The 27,118-nt window shown below is 42.4% G+C and overlaps 1 protein-coding gene across 11 annotated transcripts in view; it reads left to right on the forward strand.

The window, feature by feature from the left end:
• PLCB1 (phospholipase C beta 1) overlaps nt 1–27,118 on the forward strand; it is a 3,004,223-nt gene that overhangs the window by 2,115,998 nt on the left and 861,107 nt on the right. For 8 of the 11 annotated variants that reach the window (XM_069608284.1, XM_069608285.1, XM_069608286.1 and 5 more), the window contains 4 exons: nt 4,588–4,674; nt 5,191–5,264; nt 19,323–19,419; nt 25,330–25,414. In XM_069608284.1, coding sequence (XP_069464385.1) covers nt 4,588–4,674; nt 5,191–5,264; nt 19,323–19,419; nt 25,330–25,414 — 343 coding nt within the window. The remainder of the gene's footprint in view (nt 1–4,587; nt 4,675–5,190; nt 5,265–19,322; nt 19,420–25,329; nt 25,415–27,118) is intronic. The other 3 variants (XM_069608288.1, XM_069608289.1, XM_069608290.1) reach the window with 1 other exon arrangement.

Here is a 27,118-nt window from a genome sequence, read left to right on the forward strand (position 1 = left end):
ACCCACTTGCACCTGCTCACCAGCTGCAAAGAAAATTAGGCTGCAGGGCTGCTTAAGTAGGGAAAAAGAGCGGCAAACCAGGAAGGCACCAATAATTTAAAGTGATTGACAGGTAGGCGGGGCTTAGGCCAGGTGACCAAAATCCACTTGCAACTACTCACCAACTGCAAAGGAAAAGAGGCTGGAGAGCTGCTTAAGTAGGGAAAAAGAGCAGCAAAACAGAAAGACACCAAGAGTTTAAAGTGATTGACAGGTGGGCAGGACTTAGGCCAGGTGACCTACACCCACTTGCACCTGCTCACCAACTGTAAAGGAAATTAGGCTGCAGGACTGCTTAAGTAGGGGAAAAGACTGGCAAACCAGGAAGGCACAAATAATTTAAAGTGATTGACAGGTGGGCGGGACGTAGACCAGGTGACCTAGATCCACTTGCCCCAGCTCACCAACTGAAAAGAAAAAGAGGCTGGGGGCTGCTTAACATGTGTTGAAGGCTTTTTGGGCCTCATCAGTGAGGTTGAGCTGAGCCTCTCTAATGCACAGTGAGCCAGGGGTCCATGCCTGGATTAACCTTAATAACTTAGTGTAACACCACAGGTTTTACATATTTATATATTGATTTAATGCATTTGATTACACGCCCAAACCCTGAGGTATCACGGCGTAAATTACAGACATCTTGGTTATTAAGAACGTGGGTTACTTGCATCTTAATTATCATCCAAACAGCGAAATACAGTCACTTAATTTACAATCACATAGAGTACATACTTCTTGCTTTAAGTAATCAGTTGGTTACTTGTACACAAACAAATGTCTAGAGGAGGGTCTAGTGGAGTGACATTGTGTTATTGGTATTTATTAGTTGCTTTTTGAATTTAGGGAAGGAGGTTTCGTTGCTGAGGAAAGGGGGGAGTGTGTTCCAGATACGTGGTGCGGCTATAGGGAAACTGGCATTGCCTGCTCTGGTTGTGCTAAACCGTGGGATGTGGAGGTGCATGTTAGCGTTAGATCTTCTAAGCGTGTTTTTGCAAGAGATGCTATGGCAGAGGTAGCTAGGGGCTGTGTCTGAGATGCATTTATGGGTGATGGTAAGTTGTTGTGCAGGATTCTCGCTTGAACTGGGAGCCAATGGGGATCTGTTCTGTGTTGTGAAATGCGTTTTCTTCTGTTGATGCCGTGTGCTGCTCTGAGGGCTTTATTTTGGAGGAGTTGGAGTTTTGTGAGGTTTCTTTTTGACGTACCTAGCAATAGAATGTTACAGTCATCTATTTTGGTTAGGATGAGGGCTCTGGCCAATGTTAAGTAGTTCTCCGTAGTGAGGAGAGGTCTTCTTAGGGTGATACGTTTAGTGGTGTAAGCCATTGAGGAAGTTTGGGTGCTGATGTGGTTGTTCATGGTGAGGTTGGAGTCGAGGTAAACTCCTAAGGTTTTGACTTTGTGGGAAATGGTGATGGGGGTGCCGTCTATCACTATAGAGGTGTATTCTGGGTGTAGTTTGTTCAGTCTAGCTGGGGAGCCGACTATGAGGATCTCAGTTGTTTCTCCATTTAAGCATAGACTGTTATTCGCCATCCAATTTTGGATGAGGGAGTTGATATTATTAATGCAGATCGTATCTTGTTCTGTATTGCCTGAGATGGGGATCAGAATTCAATTATCATCTGAAAAATGTGTATAGATTACTCACATAACATCTAGGGCTGCGTATAGTAGTTTTGTGTAGGCGTTATAAAGCGTGGGGGAAAGACAAGAACCTTGCGGAACCCCCAAAAGTACAGTGATAGGATTGGCTGCTACATCCCCTAAGGTGACTCTTGAGGTGCGATCAGAAAGAAAGGATTTTATCCATGTGGTTGCTTTTTTAGAAAGGTGGTAGTTGGTGGACAATGTTTGGCATAGTTTGTCATGGGCGACTAAGTCGAACGCTTAAGAGAGAGCAAGGAGTAGTAGGATACACAGTTTGCCGGAATCTCTGATGGAATCCATATGATTTTTTAAATCTAGGAGTGCAGTTTTGGTACTGTGATTTGGGCAGAAACCTGATTGTCTGTCTTCTAGTAAGTCATTCTGTTCAAGGTAGGATTGGACTTGTGAATAGGCTATTTTGTCGATAATCTTAAGGAGAAATGGCACAGTTGTTATCGGCCTATAGTTTGTGGGAATAGTTGGGTCAAGTGTAGGTTTTTTAAGTAGAGAGGTGATCCAAGCTACTTTGATGGATGCTGGTATTTCACTAGTTTTGAAGGACTCGTTCACAAATTCAGTAATGGTGGGTGCTAAGGTGCTAGCCCAGTACTTAACTACTTTAGCTGGAAAACTGTCTCCTTTGCAGTTCGAGGGCTTGAGAGAGGCTATAGTTTTGAGGACTTGGCCATTAGAGACTTGGGCAAAATGAAATTCAGGTATATCAGACTGTGGAGTGGAAGCTGAATGGTGAGGGTTATTGGCTGTGGGTTCTAGGAGTTATTTTGGGCCGCTATTTTGTTTTGTGGCGTATTCACTTTGGACATTAGGGCATCCTGGATGGTGATGCACCAGGCTTTGCTGGGGTTTATGGGTCTGATGGGAGTGATGGGGGATTCTAATTCTCTGATAATTGTAAAGAGTTCTTTAGTATTGGAGGCTGCATTGGAGATGCAGTTGTTGAGTGAATCTGCTTTATATGAGAGTACATTCAATTTATGGGTTTTGGCTAATTACTGCAGTCTCACTGGAGTTCTAGTGAGTTGTTTTTCCTGACTAAGTGTTCTAGGGCTCTTTTTTTCTTCTGAGTTCTATGAGATCATTGTTAAACCAGGAGGTGCTACGTTTCGGTTTGGGCACTTTGGTTTTGAGGGGGGCTATTTTATCTATCACGGTTTTGAGACAGTGGTGGTAATGTTCCGATATGCTCTCTGTGCAGGTTCTACCTATTGGTTTGGTATTGAGTAGTTCCTTAAGCACTGGGTTAAGGTTCTGCGGGGTAAGCTTGCTTGAGTTTCTAACCTGAATGGGCGATGGGCTGTGTGTATTAACTTTGGGGTCGGTGTCTAGATGCAGATTAAATTTGATTAGATAGTGATCAGACCATTGCATCCTGAGGACGTCTTCTATGTTGACGGTTGTATTCAATACATCATTTACAAAAATATGGAAGCCGCTCTACTAAGGACAAACATGATTCAAATAACCTGTTATGTAGCTATTCTCAGTAGAAGGATTCTCAAAACATTGCATTTGCAGATCTAATGTGTGTTGTGCATGTTGCATTTGTGGACATTTGCAAATGGCACATGCATGGTTATTTTCAAAGAATCATACATGCAGTACACCAATATGCACCTGCTATACTTAAGATTTCCAAATGCAACTGTTCAAAGGGAAGCAAAAGGAACAACAGGCACAAGTAGTTCAAAATGAATTTTGCTTGTGAGAGGGTAAACATTCTTTTCTGAAAGTAGTACCAAATTGTTGCTAAAGAGAACCACTTTCAGGGATAGCAGTCAAATACATTGGAGCTTTTTACTGAACATTTGCTTCATCCCAAAACGGACTTATCAAAGGTAAAAATACCTTGCAATGTTTCTTTGTATCTGGATGCCCAAACTCTGCTTGTATAGGTGCCTCTAACTCCACCAGTCATAGCCATTTTGCATTTTTAAAGTGAGTGTTAATTGTGATACAACCCCTCCATTAATTAAGTTGTGTATCGGCATATAGACGCACTGCATATAGCCAGGTCCACCTTTGTGCATGCAGGTACCCACCTGCATGCATGTTGTGACCTAGTGTCGCATTTTGTGAATTGTAAGAACACATTCCTCATGCTTTGTGTGCGATTTGAACACGAAGTGCCTTCTTGCACATAAAACCCTTTCAGAATTAGGATGTAAATGCTTTCATTAGGACACCAAAAGTTTGTATCCGTTGTTTAGTAAGCCAATGTTTACAAGATGTGGCAGCCAATTTAAAATGTGTTGTTATTATATTATTTTCATTGCATTGAGATACGCTTACCCCAACATTTTTGACAATTTTAAATCCTGATTTCCCCATCTGCACTATTTTATGCATTTTCAATGCAGAAACATAAGGAGTACCCATCTGCATGCATGCAGTGCCCTGCTGCCCCATTTATGAATTCCCACTTTCTGCACCAGTGTGTGGGACTGTTCATGCACAAAGTGCATTTGTGCACACAAAATCATTTGGAACTTAGGCTCAAATTGTTCTTTTAATGACACCAGAAGATTATATTTATTGTTTAGTAAGTGAATGTTTACAGGAGGTGTCAGCCATTTTAAGATGTATTATTGTTATATTATTTTCATTACAATGAGATCATTCTAGCTTAACCTTTTTGACAGTTTTGAGTGTTGATTGCCTCATGTTATTTTATATATGTTTACTGCAGAACAATAATAGCTGCACTTGTCCAATCTTTTCTATCTACATATCAACCCTTCTGTTTATGGTGACATCTAACCTTAAATCTTAACATGTTTCTTCCTCGAGCAACAAATTGCGCAGTCAAGGAAATAGTTTTGTCGACGACATCAGCACCTGATAGTTCTAGTCCAGGGAAATCAATCTGCTTTTCTCTACCAGGTTCAACCAATCCTGAAATGCACGATGCTGTCGAGCAGTCGATTCAGGATGACCACCAGGAGAAGGTCCTTGGAAGAAAATTGATAGGTCAACTCCATTTCTAGAACCTGTGTGTCGTTTGGATCAAAGTTCACATTTCCTGTGGCGCATCAATGTGTCCATGTATACATCTGCTGTTTTTGATGTAATAGATGTTGTATACGCACTTACACGGGCAGTCGTATAGACTTGTGTACGTGAGTGTTTGTTGATGTAATGTCGGGCATGTCTGTGGCATTCAGCATTTGATGGCTAATACTTTCCAAAATAGTGTAGCCGAGACTAGAAGCAAAACACAAGGAAAGATTGACACATGTTTGCAACCCTCATTGCCTATCTTTTCACCATACAGGGGGTCCAGTCAAGATATCTGGGGGCATTTTGAAGGTGGACATATTCATATGAACCTCTTACAACTGTATACATAAGTGTATAGATACTATAGAATATTCCCCACTCAACCAGGCCAGACCAAATGCAATGTCAACAGTTATCTTGCTGTCCTCTCTGACATTCAATAACACAATCTTGTGTACTGACTGTATCTCCATGAAAATCTTGCAGGTGAAGCAGATATTGAAAGTGAAGAAGATGATGACGATGATGAAGATGATTGTAAAAAATCATTCAACGATGAGGTGAGAGGCATCTATTTTGTGTGGGCGGTGCAGGTTGGCAATGCCGGTTGCCAGGATGGCATTCTGCATTTGTGTTTTAATAGCTGGTGTGCACTTTCAGTTTTGAAAGTGAGTAACTCCTCTTCTTTGGTTTCCTGAGGTCTTGCTATACATGTGCATTATTATTTTAACTGAGATTATTTAATAACCAATATTATAGTTTCTTCTTTCTGCAACTATTTGTATTGTTATAGAACACCATGCACTACTTAATAACTTCTGATTCCTTGATGGGAAATTGTTGTTTTTTGCAGTGTAATAAAATAACAGAAAGAGCCAAACATACCAAGCTTTACCTGTATCCATCGATAAACGTACATCATGAATGATCAAATGCCTTTCAAATTGGTGCACTGATCAAGGCCACTTCGAGTACACTTGCTCCAAAAGCCTTGCGCATAATGTGCATAATGATAGCTCAGCTGATCTGGTGAATACACACTTTAATTGTTGTGATGACATGCCAGTGATGCCGGCGTGGGTAATCCGCATCAGGGTCTTCGGATTTTGATTATTTGGTGCCCACCATTGGTATGTCAATTGGGACTCGAATTATGTGCATTGGCTGCAGATAAAGAAATGCATTGGCTTTAAGGTCCTTTGCACGACCCATAAAGACAGGCATGATCAGGAGCCCCAGTACCTGACCGATGTGCAACCAGCCTTACGCCATGCTAAGGTCGGCTTCTCTTAACCTTCTGGTCTCCTAGTAACCAAGGTAGGTGAGCCGTGGGGTGTAGATCTCCCCATTATCAAGGCCCCTCCCTCTGGACGTCTTGACTTCTGCTTCTTCACCTTGACCCCTTACGTAATGAAATTCATACAAATATTAATGGAGCACTCGTTTCCACACCTCATACAGATTCCAGACTTCCTCTTCTAACTCTGTTTTTCTTCCTCCTCATTTTCCCTTATCACCTTTCCTTCAGCCTATCACACTCTGAGGGCCAGATTCTGAGCTTGTGGTAAAAGTAGTGTGGAAAGCCAATATTCTCCCTTCCAGTTTCCAGCACCACCATTCAGAGGTGGGTGTAAGTATTGGAGGGGAGATGTTGTGCTTTCCTGCAACAGAAGCTGCTAAAATCTCGTGTTGTGGGAGAAACATGTGCATCAGTGGCAGCACAAGCATTTCCTTAAGGGCTGTCACTTTTCTAATTTGCCAAAGTGTCCCTGAGCTTTCAGCAATTTAGAAAAGTGATGCTTCAGCCTGGCGAATGCTATTTTTAGACAGGGAAAAGGGTGTAGTAGAGGATAATGACACCTCATAGGTTTCATATGTTATCTCCTTTTTTTTAACATTTTTTACGAGTGCTTTTGAAAGGAGAATCCCCTTGTAGCGCGTGCCCTTCAATCCTCATTGTTGCAAAGGCTATTATCAAGCAGTAAATCAGCAGATCCAAATGTCATGGTTTTGATGTCAGGCCAGTACTTCTTCGGAAAGTGTTCACCCTTCATGGAAGAACACTTTCCTGTGTTTGCATGCAACTCGGATTCAGGGCCTCCGGCAACCTTGAGGCAGTGTTTAGCACTACTGAAAAACATAAATAAAGACACATTTGAAGCGACTGTAATGTAGTGTCTGAAACTATGTTGGGCCTGATTCATGGTATTATTTGCGTCGAAAAACGGGGATTTTTGCGCCATTCTGCCCGCAAATCCCCATCTGTTAAACAGGGATTTGCGGGCAGAATGGCGCACAAACCCCGTTTTTTGGCGCAAATAATTCCATTAATCAGCCCCCTTGTCTTAAGAATTACAGGCAGATGGTTGAACCAGCGTATGATGTACATATTACTGGAAAATGCTAAAATGCAGAATGGTCTGAGTTCCTGGGGTTGGTAGCGAGGGGTGGGTTTTTAATTCACGAGGACAGTATCCCATTTCAACACGAGAACATCGAAAGTGCAGAGATGTTCGAGGCTTCATTCATGATACAATAGGATGCACAAGACCGTTTTGATGTCCCTTTGCAGTTTATAGGCTTGTTATCATAAATACATACGAAATGCAAGCAGACCATCTGGCGTGCTGGTTTCATTTTTACTTTTGAAGTGTGTACATATTTGCAAATGGAGAAAGTCTGCAAACATTAGTGTCTTTAAAATTTGATAAGAATCTTAGCAGCAGCAGCTCAGTGGGCCTCTCTTGGAAGAATACCCACCGGGCAAAGAAATGTTTTTATGCCGACAACACTCCAATAAATTGTTACAGGAACATTTAGTTCAATTGACTTTGTGAACATACATAGATGTAGGGGGTGGGTAATATGTAAGCAACTTGCAGGTATTGTCAATGTAGTTTGATTTACATCAGTTGCTAATGCATAAACCCACTTTAGCTTTATGCATTGTGGACTTGTATAGGTCAACAATAATGAAGTCTTGATCGAAAATAAATGCAACCGGTACCTTACAGTGTTTCTCCTTCGGTGTTCTTCTGCCACCATGTGGATCTGATTGGTATTGCAGTTTCAGTTAACTGGTTTGCGAGCACTAGCGACTAATGCAAATAAACACAATTACAACGCCAGTAGTTTTTTAAATTATGTTTTTTTGCTGTCTGTTAAGTGACTTGTTTCTGCCGCTTCTACGTGAATTATGAAGTCCGTGCACAAGGTCGTTTTGTGTCTTTAGATATGTATATTTGTGTGCGACAGCTACTTTGAGTGCGATATGTGTTTGGTTTAGAACAACATTTATATTTGCCTGAGTGTAACAGCTAGATGGCCATGAAGTATATCGGAGCTGGCATGATTGTAATATTGTTGCAGGATTGTGCTTTTGCCATGACTCTAAAATGTGCATGGTGAACACTTGTGATTCACTTGATGTGAGTAAACAATTCGCTGAAGCTTGTTGCATTAAGTGTGGCCTCTGAAAAAGGACGCCATTTCTCCGACGTGCTCTCAACAGGAAGCTGCACTTAAGGTTCCGACTAAAAATGCGCAAAGGCACAAGGGCTACGGCCAGCAATACAGCTGGGCCTCCTAGTTGGACACACTACATTCTGCCTGCAAACCCCTCTTTGCCGAATAGGGATTTGTGGGCAGAATGGCACAGAAATCCCAGTTTTGAATGCAAATAATTGCATGAATCAGGGGCTTTGTCTATAGTGCTAAATGCATGGGAGACCACCAATGTTAGCACTTAAGCACTGTTGGGTCTTCTGCATGAAATTTCGACTGTTTACGGGACAGTATGCAAAGGTACAGAGCAAAAACAGGCTAAATAGTCTTTACACGTTAATTTTACTCTGTTTTCTAAAAGATGTAAATAATAGCTTGCAAACAGCATTTACAAAGGATTCCTATGGAATTCACCTGCTTTTAGCAATTGTTCAAAACAGGTGCGTTCCATGGCAATTGATTCCTTTTACATCTGCATGAAAATCTAATGCAGGTGTAAAAGTGCGCGCCCTTTCAAATCATAGAAAGAATGTATTGTTTTGTAGTAGTCATTTATATAGCGCCATTTCCCATTTGTATGGCCTCAAAGTGCTTTGTGGTAGGAACCCCCCCTTAGGGACCAAAGTCAGAGTATGAGAAATTTCTCAGAGGAGGCTTAAGATGAGTGTTTGCATTTGACCAAGATTAGGATTTAGGAGGGCTGGCTAGGCTCCAGTAAGCAACCCAAGAGGATAGGCTTATGGACTGCTGCTGAGAGGTCACAACAGAGTGCTACTGCAGCAGATTCAATATGTATTGGGGTAGACTGAAATTTGACGTAGGTTGCCGCTGCAATCTAATTGCAGAGGTGTCGAGGCAAATCTGCTGTTTCAGTGCAAATTGGTTATGCGACCAGTGAGACCAAATTTGTTGTAGTCGTAGCTGCCTTCTAATGTGTGTGGATGGATAGACATGCGTGTGGCAGGTGTCCACAGAATTGGTGTGTTTATACATACCCTAAGCTCAGATGGAGCTTCTCTTTGATGTTGCTGTGTCATCCGATCTTCTGTGGGGAAGAAAAGCCAGCTACCTTTGTAGACCTTTCTAGGCACGATGTTCACGCTACCCCGAAGTCTACCAAGTGCAAAGGACTGGTTGTCCTAGAACATCTTCTAGGAGGGACAGATAGGCTACCATGAAAACTAGGATAATGGGAATCTCCAACCATTATATGGTTACAATGATAATTCTCTTTCATGATCCTTCTCAACCTCGAAATGCCTGTAAAATCACTGGGATTTCAAAAGTAAGGTAAAAATGGCCAAAATGGTGCTTTTTGCACCTTATGTTTGCACTCCAGGTCTAAAATGGCAGCAATAGGGTGATTTGACAACTAATGAAATCTCAAGGCCAATATAACCCCCACCCCCTTATACAAATTGTTCTCATTCATGGCTCATCCTCTTACCCACAATCATGCTTCTAACTCACACTCACTCTCCCCTAACAAAATCTCCTCACATCCCACATTGGGATGCATTTTCCATGTCCCAGTAACTTGCACAGAGCTGACCACCTAGGTTTGTGCTGAAATGTCGTTGTATGCCCAGCCGAGTTCAGAAGAGGGGTGTAAACTGCTGGCAAAATCACAATTTCACAACTCTCCTTTGCACTCCACAATGTAAACTGAATGAACGCCATCCTTCAATGTGTGTATGGCAAGGAGCAATTACAATATATTCCCTGGGAATCTGCCTGTTTTTTGCTGGTGTAAAAAGTAGCAAAATTCCATAGGAATCCACTACATGTACGCCAGCAGGAACATATAATGCTGGTGTAAATGCTATCATATTTCTAGGGTGCAGAGGATGGGGGAGGTGGAAACAGATATTATGTTCTGTGCCCACTCTCCACCATACAAATGCATTAAAATGAGGAGTAATGTGATATTGATGTGTACAATGTTTGCATGCAGATTTTACAACTGAATTTTATTTATTTTTATTGAACAGAAGCTCCATTACTTTACTCCTCAGTCACTCTCCCCTGCACAATAGCACAACCAGCTCCAACACACATGCACACAGATCTATATGCACTGAATCACTGGTAAGATAGCTCAGCGGATTAAGCACATCTGCTGCGATCTGAGCGTGATGTGCAGGTCGCACATTCAAATCCCGGCAAGACCAATTCAGCCTTTCATCCTTCTGAGGTCGCTAAATGAGTACCCATTCGGTTGGGTGATATTGTATGGAAATATGTACCTTGTAAAGCGCTTTGAATTAAGGTGCTATATAAATAAACACATCATTTTCATCATTCTCACCATTGGCAGCAGGGAACGCCAGCAGTCATCTGCTCAAGCCCACAGAATCGGAAACAAACTGATATCTAGGAAGCAATACTTTGGCTTGTCTAATTTCATATGATTTATCAAACCACAGAACCCACCCAGTAACCTTCACAAGATCACAAGGTGTTACACAGCAATAGAAACTTGTAGGTCTTACAGTGGCCAATAATGCCTGCAGTTATCCACCTAAGTCGACAATGCTAGGGAGCAGCTGAAACCAAAGATTACATCAACAACTTGTCCAAGCTCACTTAGGGCATTAGAGAGAACTTGAATAGTTTTAAAGCCTCATACACAATATCCTGCAGTGGCTTTGTCAGTCTCACAAGAGATGACTCGGAGGCCCACTTCCAAGCGCACAGTTTGTCAAAGACACGAGAGGGGTTGCACCAAACAAGCCTTTTCAGTTATATGATCGAGTTCACACAATGGGCCTCATTACAAGTGAGGCGGTAAGGGGTTAACGGCGACGGTAAAAGTGCCGGCGCCGTTAACCCTGTACCGCATTATCACAAGGTTCCCTCGTGGGACCCGCTCTGGATGTCTGGTCAGACCAGCCGTCCTTTGTGGGTCCCGCGAGGGGACCAGCATGCTAACAATAGGCCCGTCATTAACAGGCCCGTTGTTAGCATGCTCCCCCTTCCCATTGAGCCCTATTGGGGCTCAAATTGGAATGGGGATGGTCCGGGTTCCCTGAATGGGGAAATACCGGGCCCTCCAAAGTCGGAATGGCCCGGTATTTCCCCATTTAGGGACCACGGACCCGGACCCAAGTGAAAAAGAATGAATGAGTAACTGCCACCTGAAAAACAAAATGTGCAGGTGGTGCTTACATGTTTACAAGATGGTGAGTAAAACAAGAGTAAAGGTAATTTCACCCGATTTACTCTTCATTTTTCCACTCCGCTGTGTAAATGTTTAAAGTGCATGCAGGGGACGCAACAGCATGTAAGTGCTAACATAGGCAGTCCCCTGCATGCCGTTAGCATTTCTAATAAAATGACTGGCATAGTGAAGAAGAAGAAAGAAACGTTTTATTTCAGGTATGCATCCATAAAACCATATACAGAATAAATATGCATAAAGAATCACTCTTCGAAAGGAAATAAAAATAGCATGTGCAAGTCTCCTTTTTCAAAGTAAAACACAAATTACATTTCAATTAATTGCACCACTCCATCACAATCATATTTACATCATGACACCATGATAGGAAATCAAGGTAATCCTTCAACTGTTAACACTTATACTGGCTGCCAAATACAAATTATCCAGCGCCTAATATTGAGGCCTTGCCTCTAAGGCCTACACAATGCATCATGGAGTAATATATCTCTGGGCCTTATAACTTATACAGCGTCTTCTCCAAGACCTCTTTACCCACGCAGTGTCAGAGAGGAGCTTACGTGGATACTTTGGGAAAGGATCTTGCCAAGCTACAAAGGCAGTTAATAATATTCATGAAATGTGCAAATCCTTTACAATCCCAGCATAAATCTGCATGAGCTCACACACACACACGCCCCCTTGACTGTTGATCTTTTTGAATATTGGTTTATATGTGAACCAAGACTTTCCAGCTGGAACTTTGTTGAGTCATTCCCTCAGGAAATAGTCCCACCAAAGCACTGGCATTGTAGACTGCTCCCCAGAAGAAGGGAGCCATTTCTCTGCACCAATAAGACTCACCTATCATATAGTTTAGTTACAAGTGTAAGGGAAGGAAATAGGTTTTTGACACAGAACACCAGACTTTTAGTTATGGGCTTTCTGACACATCCTTAGTATTTGGTTGAGGCTGGGAAAGCCCTCTTAGAAGATAGGGAACGTTAGGGTTTTCTCTTTATTTTCAGATAAAATAAAAGTCTATAGCCAAAAGAATACCACATTTGTGGCAGTCGCCTCCTTCCACACCTTCACAGTAAGTAACACCTGGACCAATTGGGACCTGCTAAAAAGGGGCTACATGCTCCTTTGAAACATGCAAGGAGAAGAATTGTTTTTAAAACAAAAAAAAACATAGAAAAAGGAGTGATTAAAGTTGTTTGTTTGGTGTGTATGTGTTCCACTTTATTACTTACCTTGTTTTGATGCTATATGCACAAACAGTGCCTTAGAGGACGCATAGAATCTCCAAACCAGGAATTATGGGAAGGTCTCCTCTGTCCTGAGAGTGTCCTGGCCTGGACAGAACATTGAAAAGGGACTATTAGAATAATGGATGGTGAGAAGCAGAAGCCAGGAGAGGAGGCAGCAGCACTGGAAAACCAGCTTCCTGGCAGTCTGCATCATTAAGCTGCCCCCAAGTGACGTGGCGCTCTGTGTATGATGTGCCATGTATGCCAACATTGTCCCAGGTGAAGGAGACTCCAGGCTGCTTACCCAGAGCCTCCCAATGAGGTATGGGTACAGCTGGCCCATCCTGGGGTCAGTCAGCGTGGTTCCAGATAATCTACCCATCTGGGTCGCATGAGCAGTGTGGCCAGGAGCAGAAGCTGTGACCTTATGTGGGGAGTCTGCCTGCCCACAGAGCCAGACCAGGTAGGAGGGGAAAGGTTGAAACTCCACTCCTCATTGGTGAGGCTGTTTAGCAGAAGTGGAGATGACTTATCAAGCCCCTTTGTGTGATGCAGCGGCTACGGACAGGACAGCATCACCAGGAGGCAAGACATTTGCCCCAGGGCTAGTCGTGGTGGCCGTTGGAGATCAAATCCCCAGGGCTGCATGTCTGAAGCTGCTCAAGTGAAGAGGGAGGTGTTGATGCCCAGGCGTGCCCAAGCAGACTTCTTTGCAGAAACACCAGGGGGATCGGTTCAGGCCATCCTTGGTACCCACAAAGGGACAGTGTAAGGAGAAAATAATGACGTGCTTTTAGGAGGTGGAGGCTTATAGAGGGCCTATGGATCACTTTGATCGTGCAGTTGGCACTCAAAGTGGTTACAGTTTAGCCATATGGGTGATTAGAATTAGCTTTGAGAATGCGGAGCATCGATTCAGCATCACTCTATATGAGAGTTGCACCAGGTGAGATAGAGGACGTTTCCTTAACAGCAGATTTAAATGTTCTGCACAGTTATGTTGTTGTGTTGATATCGTAAACATTATAGATCAAAGCCTTTATTTCTAAAATCTACCCCTGGTTTCATGTGTCATTTATAGAACGTAAGGATAACGTCAAAGAGTGAATGGTTGGGAAAGACGCAGGGAAAAGCCCATATCCTGTACATGTCATCAGAGCTCACAGGTTTCATGGCTAACCAGTCTCTTGCATCTAAATGAGGGAGAAGGCCTTGTCAATCAGAGGTTCGGCCTGGCCTGGGGCAAAGAAGTCTAATGTGGCCAGGGGCAATAACACCCACGCTACATAGGCAAATTCGAAGTGTATAGATAAAATCCAAAAGCATTGCATAATAAAGACTATTTATGCATGTCAAAGGCATTCTTTCATGAAAGGACAGAGGACCATTCATCACATTTAAAGATCTCAATGAGTTATATTTTCCTAAGCCTCCACTGATACTCTGTCTTGCAACCTCCTAATGCCTCTTTCACATTACTCCACCATGCCCACATGGTCACTTAATTCCACCCCTTCCTTTATGATGCAGCTTCACTGTATGTGCCCTCAACCGTGCCAGATGGGTAAGGCATATGAATTTAGGTTGTACGACAACCCTGCAAGACAGGAGAGATGTACACATTCAGGATTTGATCTTACCCCTGTGAGGCAATAGAGATGCACACACTTGAGTCTGTGCCACCACTCCTGAGAGGCAGGAGACATGTAAAAAATGTATGTGTGCCCTCACCCTTGCAACACATGATAGATGGACAATTCCATGCTGTGCCTCTACCCCTGTGAGACAGGAGAGGCAGGAAGTCATGCTGTCCCTGCATCTCTACAAAATACAAGAGAAATACACATTATGTGTTAGCCCCAACTTCTGTGAGACAGGAGACAAATACAAATTCAGACTGTGCCCCCAACCCTGCAAGACAGGAGAGATGTAAACATTCATTCTGGGCCACCGCCACAATGAGGGGAGATGTAAAAATTAAGGTTCTTCCCTCACCCCTGCCAGACAGAAGAAATGTATGAACTGAGTTTGTGCCAACACGCATGCGAGACAAGAGACAGAAATATTGAGTCCAGGTGTCACCCCGACAGGAAGAGAGAGACAAAGTGTGCCCTCACTACTGCCAGAAAGGAGACTCACACAAATTCAGGTTGTGCCCCCACTCCATCAAGAAAGGAGAGGTACAAATTGACTGCATTGCCTCGGCCCAGCAAGACAAGAGAGATATACAAATTCAGGCAGTGCCCCCACGCTGTGCATCTGGAGATGTGTACAAATTGTGTCTCAGCCACCACACCTATGAGACAGGAGGGATGCAAAAAGTCAGGCTGGTTCCCCAACTCTGTGATACAGGAGACATTCAGCCTGTGCACTCACCCATGCAGGACAGAAGAGACATACAAATTGAGTATGTGCCCCAACACCTGCGATAAGGGGAGATCTAATAATTTTGAGAGTACAATCGCCCATGGGAGACAGCAGTAATGTAAACATTCAGGCTATACCTCATTCAGGTTATACCCAATGAAATACACAATATGTACAATTCAGGCTATGTCCATAGAAATCCACAACATGCACAGCAGCATGAAGATATCATGCTGGCATACACGCTGTCACATTCCGGCTATGATCCCCACCTCTAAGAGGCAGGAGAGATGTAAAACAAATGGAGCTACCACCCCATTAGTGAGGGGAGATGAACATTTCAGACTGTGCCACCACCATTGAAAGACAGGAGAGACATAAAAATGAAGGCTGTTGCTTCACCTTTGCGAGACAGGAGAGGTATAAAAAGTGAGTGTGAGCCCTCACCTACTCAAGGGAGGGGAGATGTAAAAATTTAATTGGTGCCCTCAACTCTGAAAGACAGGAGAAATGTAAAAATGAAGGCTGTGCCCCAATTCCTGCAAGATAGGAGAGACATACAACACATTCACTGTGTGCCCTCACCCATGCAGGAAAAGAGATATGTACAAATTCAGGCTCTGCTCCCATTCCTGCGAGAATGGAGGGATGCCAAATTTCAGGCTGTGTCCCCACCCATGCAAAACAGCAGAGATGTACAAATTGAATATTTGCCCTACTCCTGCAGAAGAGGTGGGGCATTACAATGTAGGCTGTGGCCCCACCTCTGGAGAGAACAGTGATATAAAAAGTCAGTATATGCCCTCACCTATGCCAGACAGAAGAATTGTAAACATTGAGACTGTGCCCTCACCCCTGCAAGACAGGAGAGATCACATCATATAGGTGTTGCGCCCACTCCTGCGAGACAGGAGAGACATCCAAAAGACCGGCTTTGCCCCCAACTCTGATAGACAGTAGGGAAGCGAAAGAATATGTTCTAAGACCCCTATCATGTTTGCCGATTTTTGGTGCTATTACTGCCGGCGGTTACACCGCCAGCGGTAATAGCGCTGAACATTCCCCATTGGGCCCAATGGGGAATGGGAAATTCCCAAATGGGCCCAATGAGGACTTACCATTCTGCTAAAACCGTGATCCAGCGCTAATAGCACCGGGGGATATGGCGGTAGGGCTAATAGCAATGGCGGTAATACCGCCTGGGTTAGTGCCCAACTCATGATGAGGCCATCAGTGTTTGGCCTCACTTCTGCAAGGCAGGAAGGACATACAAATGCAGGCTTCCTGTGCATGAAAGGAGAAAAGTACCAGCTGTGTGTGTACCCCCACTACTGTTGGATAAGAGGGACATACAAATTAAAGATGAGCACATTCTCTGTGAGCTAGGAGAGAGGTATGAGCTGTATGTGTATCTGATCTACAGTGACATAGGTGAAAAATAAAAATGTAGGCTGCGGTCCTACCACTGTGAGACAGAAGAAACATAACACATGTGTGTGTGCCCTCGCCCATGAAACAGTGCAGAGCTGTAAAAATGTAGGCTGTGCCACTACCTTTGCGAGATAGGAGAGATGTAACATTTCAGGCTGTGTCCTCAACCATGATGTACAGGAGAGGCATAATAATTGAGTCTATGACACCCTACCTGTGAGACAGGAGAGATTTTTCCTGCACTAATGCAGCATAGGTGAAACATACAATTCAAGATGTGCCCCCACCCCTGTGAGATAGGAGAGCATTCACATTGAGTCTATGTCAACCCCCCTGTGAGATAGGAGAGCATTCACATTGAGTCTATGTCAACCCCCCTGTGAGATAGGAGAGCATTCACATTGAGTCTATGTCAACCCCCCTGTGAGATAGGAGAGCATTCACATTGAGTCTATGTCAACCCCCCTGCGAGATAGGAGAGCATTCAAATTGAGTCTATGTCAACCCCCCTGCGAGATAGGAGAGCATTCACATTGAGTCTATGTCAACCCCCCTGCGAGATAGGAGAGCATTCACATTGAGTCTATGTCAACCCCCCTGCGAGATAGGAGAGCATTCACATTGAGTCTATGTCAACCCCCCTGCGAGATAGGAGAGCATTCACATTGAGTCTATGTCAACCCCCCTGCGAGATAGGAAAGACATACATATTCCAGCTGTGCCATACGCTGCAAGACAGAGGGAAGTAGAAATTGAGTCTGTGCAACCACTTCTGCAGGACTAGACCGGTGCCAATGTTGGGTGCATGTACTCACCCCTCGTCTGAACAACAGGAGAGATGTAAACATTCAGGCTGTGCTCCCACTCCTGCGAGAAAGGAGAGATGTAAGAATTTCAGGATGTGGCCCATCCCTGTGAGGCAGAATAGACATACAAATACAGGTTTTCCACTTTCCCTATGAGACGGAAGAGATGCAAAACGTGTCTGTTTGTCCCCATTTCTTTGTGACAGTAAAGACCTAAAAATAGAGTGTTTGAATGCCTTTGTTCAATCATTGTACAATGCATATTAAATTAGTCGTGCACAGCTGTGTTATGCTCTGATAGTACTTTTGTTACTTTTGATACTTCACATTCTGGGCAGGTGCATCATGAAGATTGTTGTTCATCCTCACCTCTGTGACCGCCATCCATCATCAAAACAATACAGCTTAATCGCCTTAGCCTAAGCTAGTAGTTTCTTTTCAACCCAAAATAGTTGCCCCCTCCCCTTTTCTGTGCAGGCTGCCATGTTCATTGGGACACTGCAGATCATCCTCTGACTCAACTATGATCTGTCTCTGACTTTAAGGATGTTGACGCTGTGCTTGTGAAAGCAACAGTACCTTGCGATAGTTGACTGGGATATGGTGCCGATTCATTTTAATGAAAGTCAGTTGTGCTGTATGAGCAAAAGACAGGCTTCCCCTGTGGTTATAGAGAGTTAGCACTAGTCACACGAAAAACACACTCTGTATACTAGCAGGAGGACAGTTTAGGATATCAATGACTATATGTACAAGTGTCACTGGTGACACAAACTGCTTGGTGAACCAATTCCAGAGTTTGTCATCATGGTTGGCAATATGGCATGTGTTGCTCAAATACAGTTCCACCATCTGTGCGGCTGTAGCCCCACTGTCTTTGCCTGTTTCTCTCCAAGACAAAGATATATTGAAGAATAGAAAGCCTGGATTTGCGTTCCACAGTGGTTTATGTGTGACCGCTGCACACCCTACATGGGTGCCACTGAACCTGACACAGTTACAGTGGAGAGGGCATTACCAGATGAAATTAAACTTTTTACTGGCTGTTGGGGATGCTCAGTTGTTGTTGCCTGTCAATCAAGGCTCTGCTGTGGAGGCAATTGATCTGGCAGATGCCTCTCAAGCACACATTCATCCTCCAGACTACTGTTCAGTGTGCTCAGGCAGGTGATGTATTGCTTCACACAGCCAATCAACTGGCCACACTGGTAACGCAGTATGTTTAACTCAGGCCTGTAGGCCCCAAGTGTATGCAGCAAACACTGTATGTACTTATAATAATGGATACATTCATGTACACATCAGTCGGATAAGGGGCCCCGACATCACTAGCAGAATAGGTGCCTTAAGGATGTATTGCCATCTTCCAAAATCACAGAAGATGAGGTCAGACGTTTCGGGACATCATTTACCCAGAGGGGTTTAAAACAGCTGAAGACGCTGGAGAAAAACGTGGGGATCCCCATAGGAAGATGACATCTCTCGCAACTGTCCTTGCGTGTGGAGGTGTGCGGTGTACATAAATATGTGTGATGAATGGTGAATATAATACCAAAGCAAAAAATATTGGCTAGCTGACCTAAATCAGCTGCCGTGGGTCACTTATTTTTAAATCAGTTGATTTATTTCAATATTTCCATTTTTTTCACTTGGTTACATTTGTGCATTTTGACTTTTGTAAAATCTTTTGGGAGGATTTTTTCCTGCAGAAAGAAAAACTTCTGATTGAAATGTTGGGAACAGTACATTGGTGAAATCCTCTTTGCAATGGAATTACTGGAAGAAAGTGAAAAAAATATATTCCAATTTCCGTTAAACAATTGTATATAGGTACACATCTAAGCCTAATTGTGTTAATTGAGTTAGCTAATGTGATTGATGGCAAACCTTGACCTGCAGACCTCCTAGATAATACTTGTGCATGGTTAGTGATATGAACATAGTGTAAAGATTGGCAATGGACGGAACTTTTCATCATTATCTGTGGTGTACCACTTACATGTGACGAGTTATTTTCATCAATATATATATGTTTGCAGCAATGATTTACACATTTTTTAGATGGATGCATACTTATTGTGTTTTTCTTCACTTTAGGGAACTGCTGGGAATGAAGCGAGTGCTACTGAAGAAATGTCCAACCTAGTGAACTATATCCAACCAGTGAAGTTTGAAACATTTGAGATGTCTAAAAGTAAGCTGCAATTCCATTAAAATATAAACACACAAAAATTGAATATTAATATCCACCTGTGGTGCTGAGCTTCCATCCAGGTTTAATATTAATCTCAATTCCATCAGGTGACAGTATTAAAAAAAAAAACAGCCCTACTTTAGAATTTACCATCTCTCGAATAAAAGGTTATTATTTTGATATAAACACAGACGGTGGATACCTATGCACACCTCTAGCAGTATCTGGCGCACACAATTTTTTTCCAACCTTGGATAATTTCTGGGTAAACCTCATCACGAATTATGTGAACAAGCCGTAACATCCATTCACATCTCTAAAAAGATTGGGCCTCATTACAACAATGGTGGTACAGTGATAACGGCGCTGGCAGTACTTCCGGCGCCGTTATCACTGTACCGCCGCATTATGAGTTCTGCTCGCGGATGCCGCTCTGCACACCGGGTCAGACCAGGCATGCAGAGTGCCACCCACGACCAGAACAGGATGGTAGCAACGGTACCGCTGCTACCATCCTCCCCATTCCCACTGAGCCCTATGGTGGCTCAAATGGGAAGGGGGACGTACTTGCTCTGGGTCCCGCGAAAGGGAATTACCCAGCCCTCCAAGGTCGGAATGGCCCGGTAAGTCCCCTTTTGTGGGACCCGGACCTGAGTTTTGGGGTAGCCATGCCCTTATTAAGAGAAATAATATAAACATTAAAGGTATGCCTGAAACCTGCGGAGTCTGGGTGGCAGGACAGAGAGGGGCAATATGATACATGCATTAAAATACTTCAACATAACGTGTGCACATCTACATTGATAGAGTGCAAGCTCTAGCTACATATCCGAATGCCCATTCCGGCATTGCATCAATACATTATAAGTGTCTTTAGACAAACCTGGTTGAAGGAACGGTTATAGGTTATAGTATCGACTGAAAAGGGTCGAATAACAAAAGGGTCGAGTCAATTCGACCGAAAAAAAGGATCAACATTTTTTTTTTTTTTTGGTGGAGGTCCTCCTAAACCCCCATTTTTGGTGTAAAACACATTTTTTAAGCTAAACTAGAGCAAAAAAAAATATATACATTAAAAAAAAATGTGATCCTTTTTGTTTCCGGTCGAATACACTCTCACCTTTGGCATTCGATCCTTTTGTTTTCGAAACTTTAACTGGACACCTGAAGGAACGTATGCTAACAATAGAATTTGGAGGTGAAATAGACAGCTAACAGTGTACTCTAAGAACATCATCACTCAATGGGCGCCTGAGGTAGTGCTTACATAAACATCACATACACGTGTTTTCCCCCGATTTGTAAAGCAAAGCATAGTGAAAATCCTGCAAGGTCGAGGATTTGCTGTGGGGAAAAAGCAGTGTGTATTAGAACAGTGGTCCTTCCCTCTTCATGCTTTTTGTCTTCTATGCATGGCTCCAAAGAAATAGCCCTTGATGCATGTGGCCACACCTTTACCATGTCTTTAATCAGGTAATATTGTATTCTTGAGGTTCTGCAGAAAATGAAGAAACATTAATTGAAGAAACTTTCAACACTCCCTTCAACATTTGAGACCAGAACTAAGGGCTACCAAGGGCTAGAAAGATGAATGGTAACACTATATTTACATTAGAAAAAGACCAATGGTCACCTGAATGAGTGCTTTCATAGTCAGTTCAGTTTTATCGGAGTCAGTGCAATCTTCTCATTCATCCTCATCATATATGAGGGGGCATCCACCTGAGTCATGCTGCATTTTAGAACTTGTTTCTGACATTAATAATTGTACTTCTTGTCTTCTAAAGGATATGGTTCTATGTTCTTTCATCAACAGTAGTTTTTTCAATTGATTTTTTGTGGAACAATTATATTTTTATTTTTCTGGGACACACCTAAGTCCCCCTCTTCTATTAAGTGTACACTATTCCAGACCTCCCACCGCTTTTATACCCTTACCCACAACCCCCTATATGTTTTGATGTGTTTTTTCAACAAAACATATTTTAATAAAAAAACAATTGAAACAATGTTGATGAATGAATGTCATACGAATGGGTATGTTGGTCTTGTCTGTTATTTCTAAAAAACAATTATTATTTCCCAAGACATTCCAATGGTCCTCTCCAGCCAAATCCCAAACTAAGCTAAGCACTATAACTGGATTCAGTAGGAAGCATTAGGTAACTGGTTACGTGTCATTTTTAAGGGCTTCTTAAATATTAACCAACATAGAGAATACATATGAACATCAAAATTACATTGATCAATGACAATTGGTACATCCTGTATTAAACATATAACATGTATTCTACATCACATTACAGGCAGTTGAGGTAGATGCTTAAGACATTTGTTTCCACATTCTGGTATTCTAGAGGACACCATCTTGAATCAATCACTGTTTGTTATTGTGACATCTCTGAAGAAGGGGAAGGCTTGCCTGCAACTGAGACGAGGACATTCGTAAGGACCAGTGAAGATGACAACTTGCCTGACACTGAGATGAGGAAGTTAAAAAGAGTCATATAGAATGTGTGTCCAATAACAAGAAAGAACTACAGCTACTTACTTGGGAAGCCTCAGAGTAGCATAATAAAAGGAGGAGGAATTCATGTATCATGGAGAAAGACCTAGTCCAAGCCAGATGTGAGCACGAAACCGAAGATACTCTGTCGGGAGGATCAGCTTTGGAGAGAGAAGACAGAGGACCATGTCATGCTGGTGAAGCCAACCAGAGAAAAGTAGTTGCTGATGAGCAGTGATGTGACCTGTGGAAGGTGGCTGTGCAGTCTGTGAATGGTGATACTTTATAATATGGCAGTAATGACATTGGTAAAGGGATGTAACATTAATGAACTTCCACCTCGAGTTAATGACTGTAGCAAAGCAAGGGTATTATTGGGGGTAGTGGACCATCACACATAGTCCAACCCATCCCTGAGTCCATTATTGCAATTGGAACCCAGGAACCCATGGAATAGACAAAGAATGATTAAAGGAACCACCCAAAAAGAAAGAACATGCAGGTTGGCGTAAAGGGATGACAGTGTTAGCTGCCAACACAAAAAAAGGGAAAATGTGCATTCTGAGCAGGGGTGAGGTGGACTGGGAAAACAATGCAATCATAAAGGTGGAAAAGGCATCGTGAAGGGATATACCTCCTTTTCCATTAGTGGTAACACGAGCAAAAGTGGGGTGTCAGTGTGTAAGAGTAGAAACTCAAACAGCAAAGAACAATAGTCCAAAATGAAGGAATTTTGAATCAAGATTCTATAGAAAACAAATACTTTAATTAAAATAAACTAGTAGAATACATTACAAAACCTCACCCATGTGGAAAGAACCCCTGAATATGCAAGATATAGAAAGATGCAGCCCTTTGGGTATTGAAACAGGGGTGGAAGGCAATCAATAACCACAATGTTTGTAAAAGGCTATGTTCTTGTGCAAGAAAAGAGTTTAAGGTTGACCTAACCAGTCCGCATGGCCCAAGTGGGACCAGGGGGACAGTTAACAGTCAATAATACCTTCCCACTGTTCCTGTGACCCAGGCTTCTTGGCCAGTGAGAGGGGTTCAAATCAGGTTTGGATGCAGTGGGTCATAGTGATCCACCCTGGGAACACACATCGAGTGGGGTTCAAAGTGACACATGTGGCATTTCAAATTCTTCTGAGGCAACAATGCGCTAAGCTGGTGCGGCAACACCACAAACTGGTTTGAGGATGCAGCAACAGTGGACCGAAGAGTTTGAAGAATTGCCAACGACAGCACCACAGGTTGAATTGGTTTGAATGCGTGTGAAAACCACCAAAAGGCAGGAGACATGCTGCTTGCCTTCTTCAGTTGCTGGGAGTCACTTCTAGGGGCTTATGGACAAGAAAGATCATTGTTTCATTCTCCCAAATACATGGGAGGATGGCAAATATCTGTAGGGGACCTTCACCTTCGAGGTACTGGCTACTGTTGTAGCTGGCAGAGAGGCATGACTTGCTCCGGTAGCAGGTCACTCCAATGTGCCCTGGGGCTGGCTAGGAAGCAGAGCTTGCCTCTGCTTGGTTTACCTGATTTCATCTCACAACTGGAGGACTTTGGAAAGAACCTCTCTCCCAGCTGGGTCCAACAGATTCTTCATGAAGGGTTAAAGTGCAGAGAAGCATCAACGACATAATGGGAGACCCACTCTTTTACGGGAAGCCAATCATTGGTCTTGAGACAAGAGGTCTTTGCCTTCTGACGTCATATCCAAATTTCTTTCCGCTAAATGAAGTTAAAACCTAATTCAACAATACTGAACTGTCTCAGTCTACACTAACAGCACCCCATTCCCTTTTCCATAGTATCAAAGGCCCTTTGGTATACAACACCCTTGTGTGAAGCTATTCCTTTTGTGTAGGATGTTCTCTTTAATGCTGCTGTCCCAGGACAATCACTGCTGAGGGGCTATTTCCCTATACAGAGGTTTTACCCAATGACACAAAGGATCAAATGAGAGATTCACAGCCATTCAGACTCTTGCGGTGCTACTGGCAGGGACAGGCTGCCTGGACAGAAATAACATAGCCCTACAACAGCTGAGCTTGGAGCACAGTGCTGACACATGTATGATATTAACCGGATGTGTCTTTAATAATTAAGAGAAATACTAACCACCATATGCTAACCTCAGGTATGGATTATATTTAAAGTTTACAACTGTCAGCAGGTTAGTAACTCTCATAAGCATGTGGTTTGGAAACAGTGGTGTATGTATTAAATGCAGACTCTGTGCTGCAGTGACATGGCTGTCAGGGCAGCTGCAAACAGGGCACATGTAACCTCTGATCCTGCTCTGTTCCACTGGAGAGTAGTAGCTGCTGAACAATATACTAATGAAGCATGGCTCAGTCTCTGCTATGCTTTTCGCAGGGAGCTGATGAAAGAGAGAATTGGTTAGCAGATCACCCTTTCTGAGATGCAGTTACATACATCATTTAATAAATTAAGAAAAATAGAAAAATCCAAGGCTTTTACACACCTGCCTGGTGGCATTTCTTAAGAGTGCCATTGCTGCCCGTGGATTGCAAAAAGGGATCATAGTAGCAGGGGCCAACATTAAGGTTATTTGTACGTGCATTGGCAGATGAGTAGACTTAATTTTCCCTACACTGGAATTGTCTAATAGGCGTTCCAACAGTGCTATTAGTACTTTCTCAAACAGCAGTTTGAAAATGTCTAAATCATAACCTCCAGAGCATTTGCTGATTACATGAAAAGTAGAATATATGTGTTACCTCCTTGAGGGAGAAATCAGTTGAACTGGAAAAGCTAAGAGAACATGGAGCAGGATTACAATATGTTGTGCCCGAAAAATCACAAGGTTCTTGCTACAAACCTGCTTTTAATACACATGCACATAAAACGTGTCACGTTGTCCCCGATAAAAGACAGGACGTCTGGGTGCCCTAGGTCAGAGAAAACAAATATGTCCATATTCACAACAGATGAGCTTGTTTGCGAAAATTCACATTTCCCCAAACGGTATAAATTACAAGTGGAAACAATTTTACTTTGATTAACCTTTGTGAATTGTGTGGCACCATCACACTATTTAAAAACTGATGGAAAATAGGAGTAATTTATATCTTTTGACACTTCTGAATTGTGTGCTTTTGTTGGAAATGTTTCTTTTGGTAAATAGACCCGGGTCTGTCTAAGATAGGGTTTTTTCTATAATATCAGTATGCATGGACTGTAACCATGTATCTGTCTAATGTTAAAGTGCAACTCTAATTCAGTTCAGGAAATGAAAGTAGTTCAATATGCAAATACCGTAAAGGTCTTGAGATCGGACATAATGCTGCTATGTTGCACTATTGTATAGACCATCCACAAAAACACTCTCTGCTGGAATGTTTCCCTCCATTCTAACTTTCTGTTTATTTTTACAGAACATAACAAAAGCTTTGAAATGTCTTCCTTTGTGGAAACCAAGGGGCTTGAGCAACTGACAAAATCTCCAGTGGAATTTGTGGAGTATCCTTTATTTGAAGAATCGTCATCATTAAAATGTAGCATCCGATTCGTATTCCTGACTTAAACTCGGAGCACACTCTGGGATGGCCAAAAAAGTCACTGCAAGAAACGGACTTACTTTTGACTAGAAGTAACTCAAGAGTTAGTTAGGGAAAAATTGTCATTGTGACATCTCTGTGAATCGGATATCCAGGTGTAAGTCAAATGCAAGTCATAGTCACTTGTTTGTGAAAAAGCCTTGTGAAATCTTGAAAGACATGACCTGATAAAAACCTCTTGCTATTGTTGTAGACATGAACCTGAAAATGTCTTTAGTGAATACCTTATACCTACAAATGCTATCATTTACAGCTTTCTTCGAAGAGGTCATGGTGACAAGTCTAAGTGACAGAACAAGCATTTACAGGAACGTATGAGGTTGGTTGTGCCAAATTGTCTTTTAGTCAAAAAGTAAAAGCACTTTACACAGTTCGTTATATGACCTGTCCATTACATGATCTATCTAACTGCATTTCAGTTGTGCAACTCTCTTAAGTACAGGGATGTTGTGAAATTGATGTAACACACTCATGATGAGAATTCTCAGGAAGCTTACGCGATTTCACTTGCTGTCAGTTTTTTTCTTTATTGTCAATGCTGAGAACTGAATGGATATAAAGAGTATCAATGATTAATCAGAAGGAACATCACATTCTAAAATGTAGAGCCCAAATTCTGTGAGAAAGTTAACACTATTTCAAATGCCACGTGTTCGGTCAGTAACCAAATGGTATCTGAAAAGGTTGCTGTCTTACAAGGGGGATTTGATTGCACCTGTTGATGAAGCAAAATCCTCTACATGGCACATATTACATGCTTCCTGTCTCATATGGCTAATACTAAATCCGATGTAAAAAGAAAGTTCTTCATTGATCTATCACTGATCACGGTGTGCTTAAAACTATGTAGAGCTTCATTATCAAGTCTCAAAATATGTTACACATCTACATAACTGTGAGCCCGCATGTTGATGCCTGTCAACTCTTCAAAGTTAAATAGCAAACACATTCAGAAACAATGGGAAAGCACAACTATATGTTGTGACTCTATATTGTTATGCATCATTTTTAATTCAATTCTCATTTCATATGTGTACATGTCTATTGGAAAATGCTCACATTTGTGTGGTGCTATCATGCCCATTCATTAAAAATATGCTTTAGTTAACAAGTCAGTGAGATGTGGTGCTCTGACAAAACCAAAACAAATGTGGGAGAAAATAACAAATATGTATTTTTAGAGTTGTCTCTAATGTCTTAAGGCTTTGTTAGAGCACTGCACCCCATAGCCCACTGACTCATACTATCTTAACCATTGTTGTAAACGTTTCATGCCCTACTCACGCATTGTAAACACATGTTTTAGACTCATTCTTTCAAAGGGACACACATACAAACCTCTCCTCCTAGTCTCCATAGTTCAGCAGTTCCTCTATTCAACATGTTCTTCCTGGGAAATAACCTTTCAGATAACCAACATATATGGCCACACCAATAAGCAACTCATTCATATTTTCCTTAAAGATAATATTTAAAAAAGTCTTGGTGGCAAGAATAATATCCATTTGTGGAATGTGGTAAACATACTTTGGGGATTCATGGTGTTCATTATGGAAAAATGCAAATACAATACTGACCTTTTCGCATGAACAGTTTTATATTCCTC

This window comes from Ambystoma mexicanum, chromosome 4q (genome assembly GCF_040938575.1).
Source record: "Ambystoma mexicanum isolate Mex_15411 chromosome 4q, UKY_AmexF1_1, whole genome shotgun sequence".
Taxonomy (NCBI): domain Eukaryota; kingdom Metazoa; phylum Chordata; class Amphibia; order Caudata; family Ambystomatidae; genus Ambystoma; species Ambystoma mexicanum.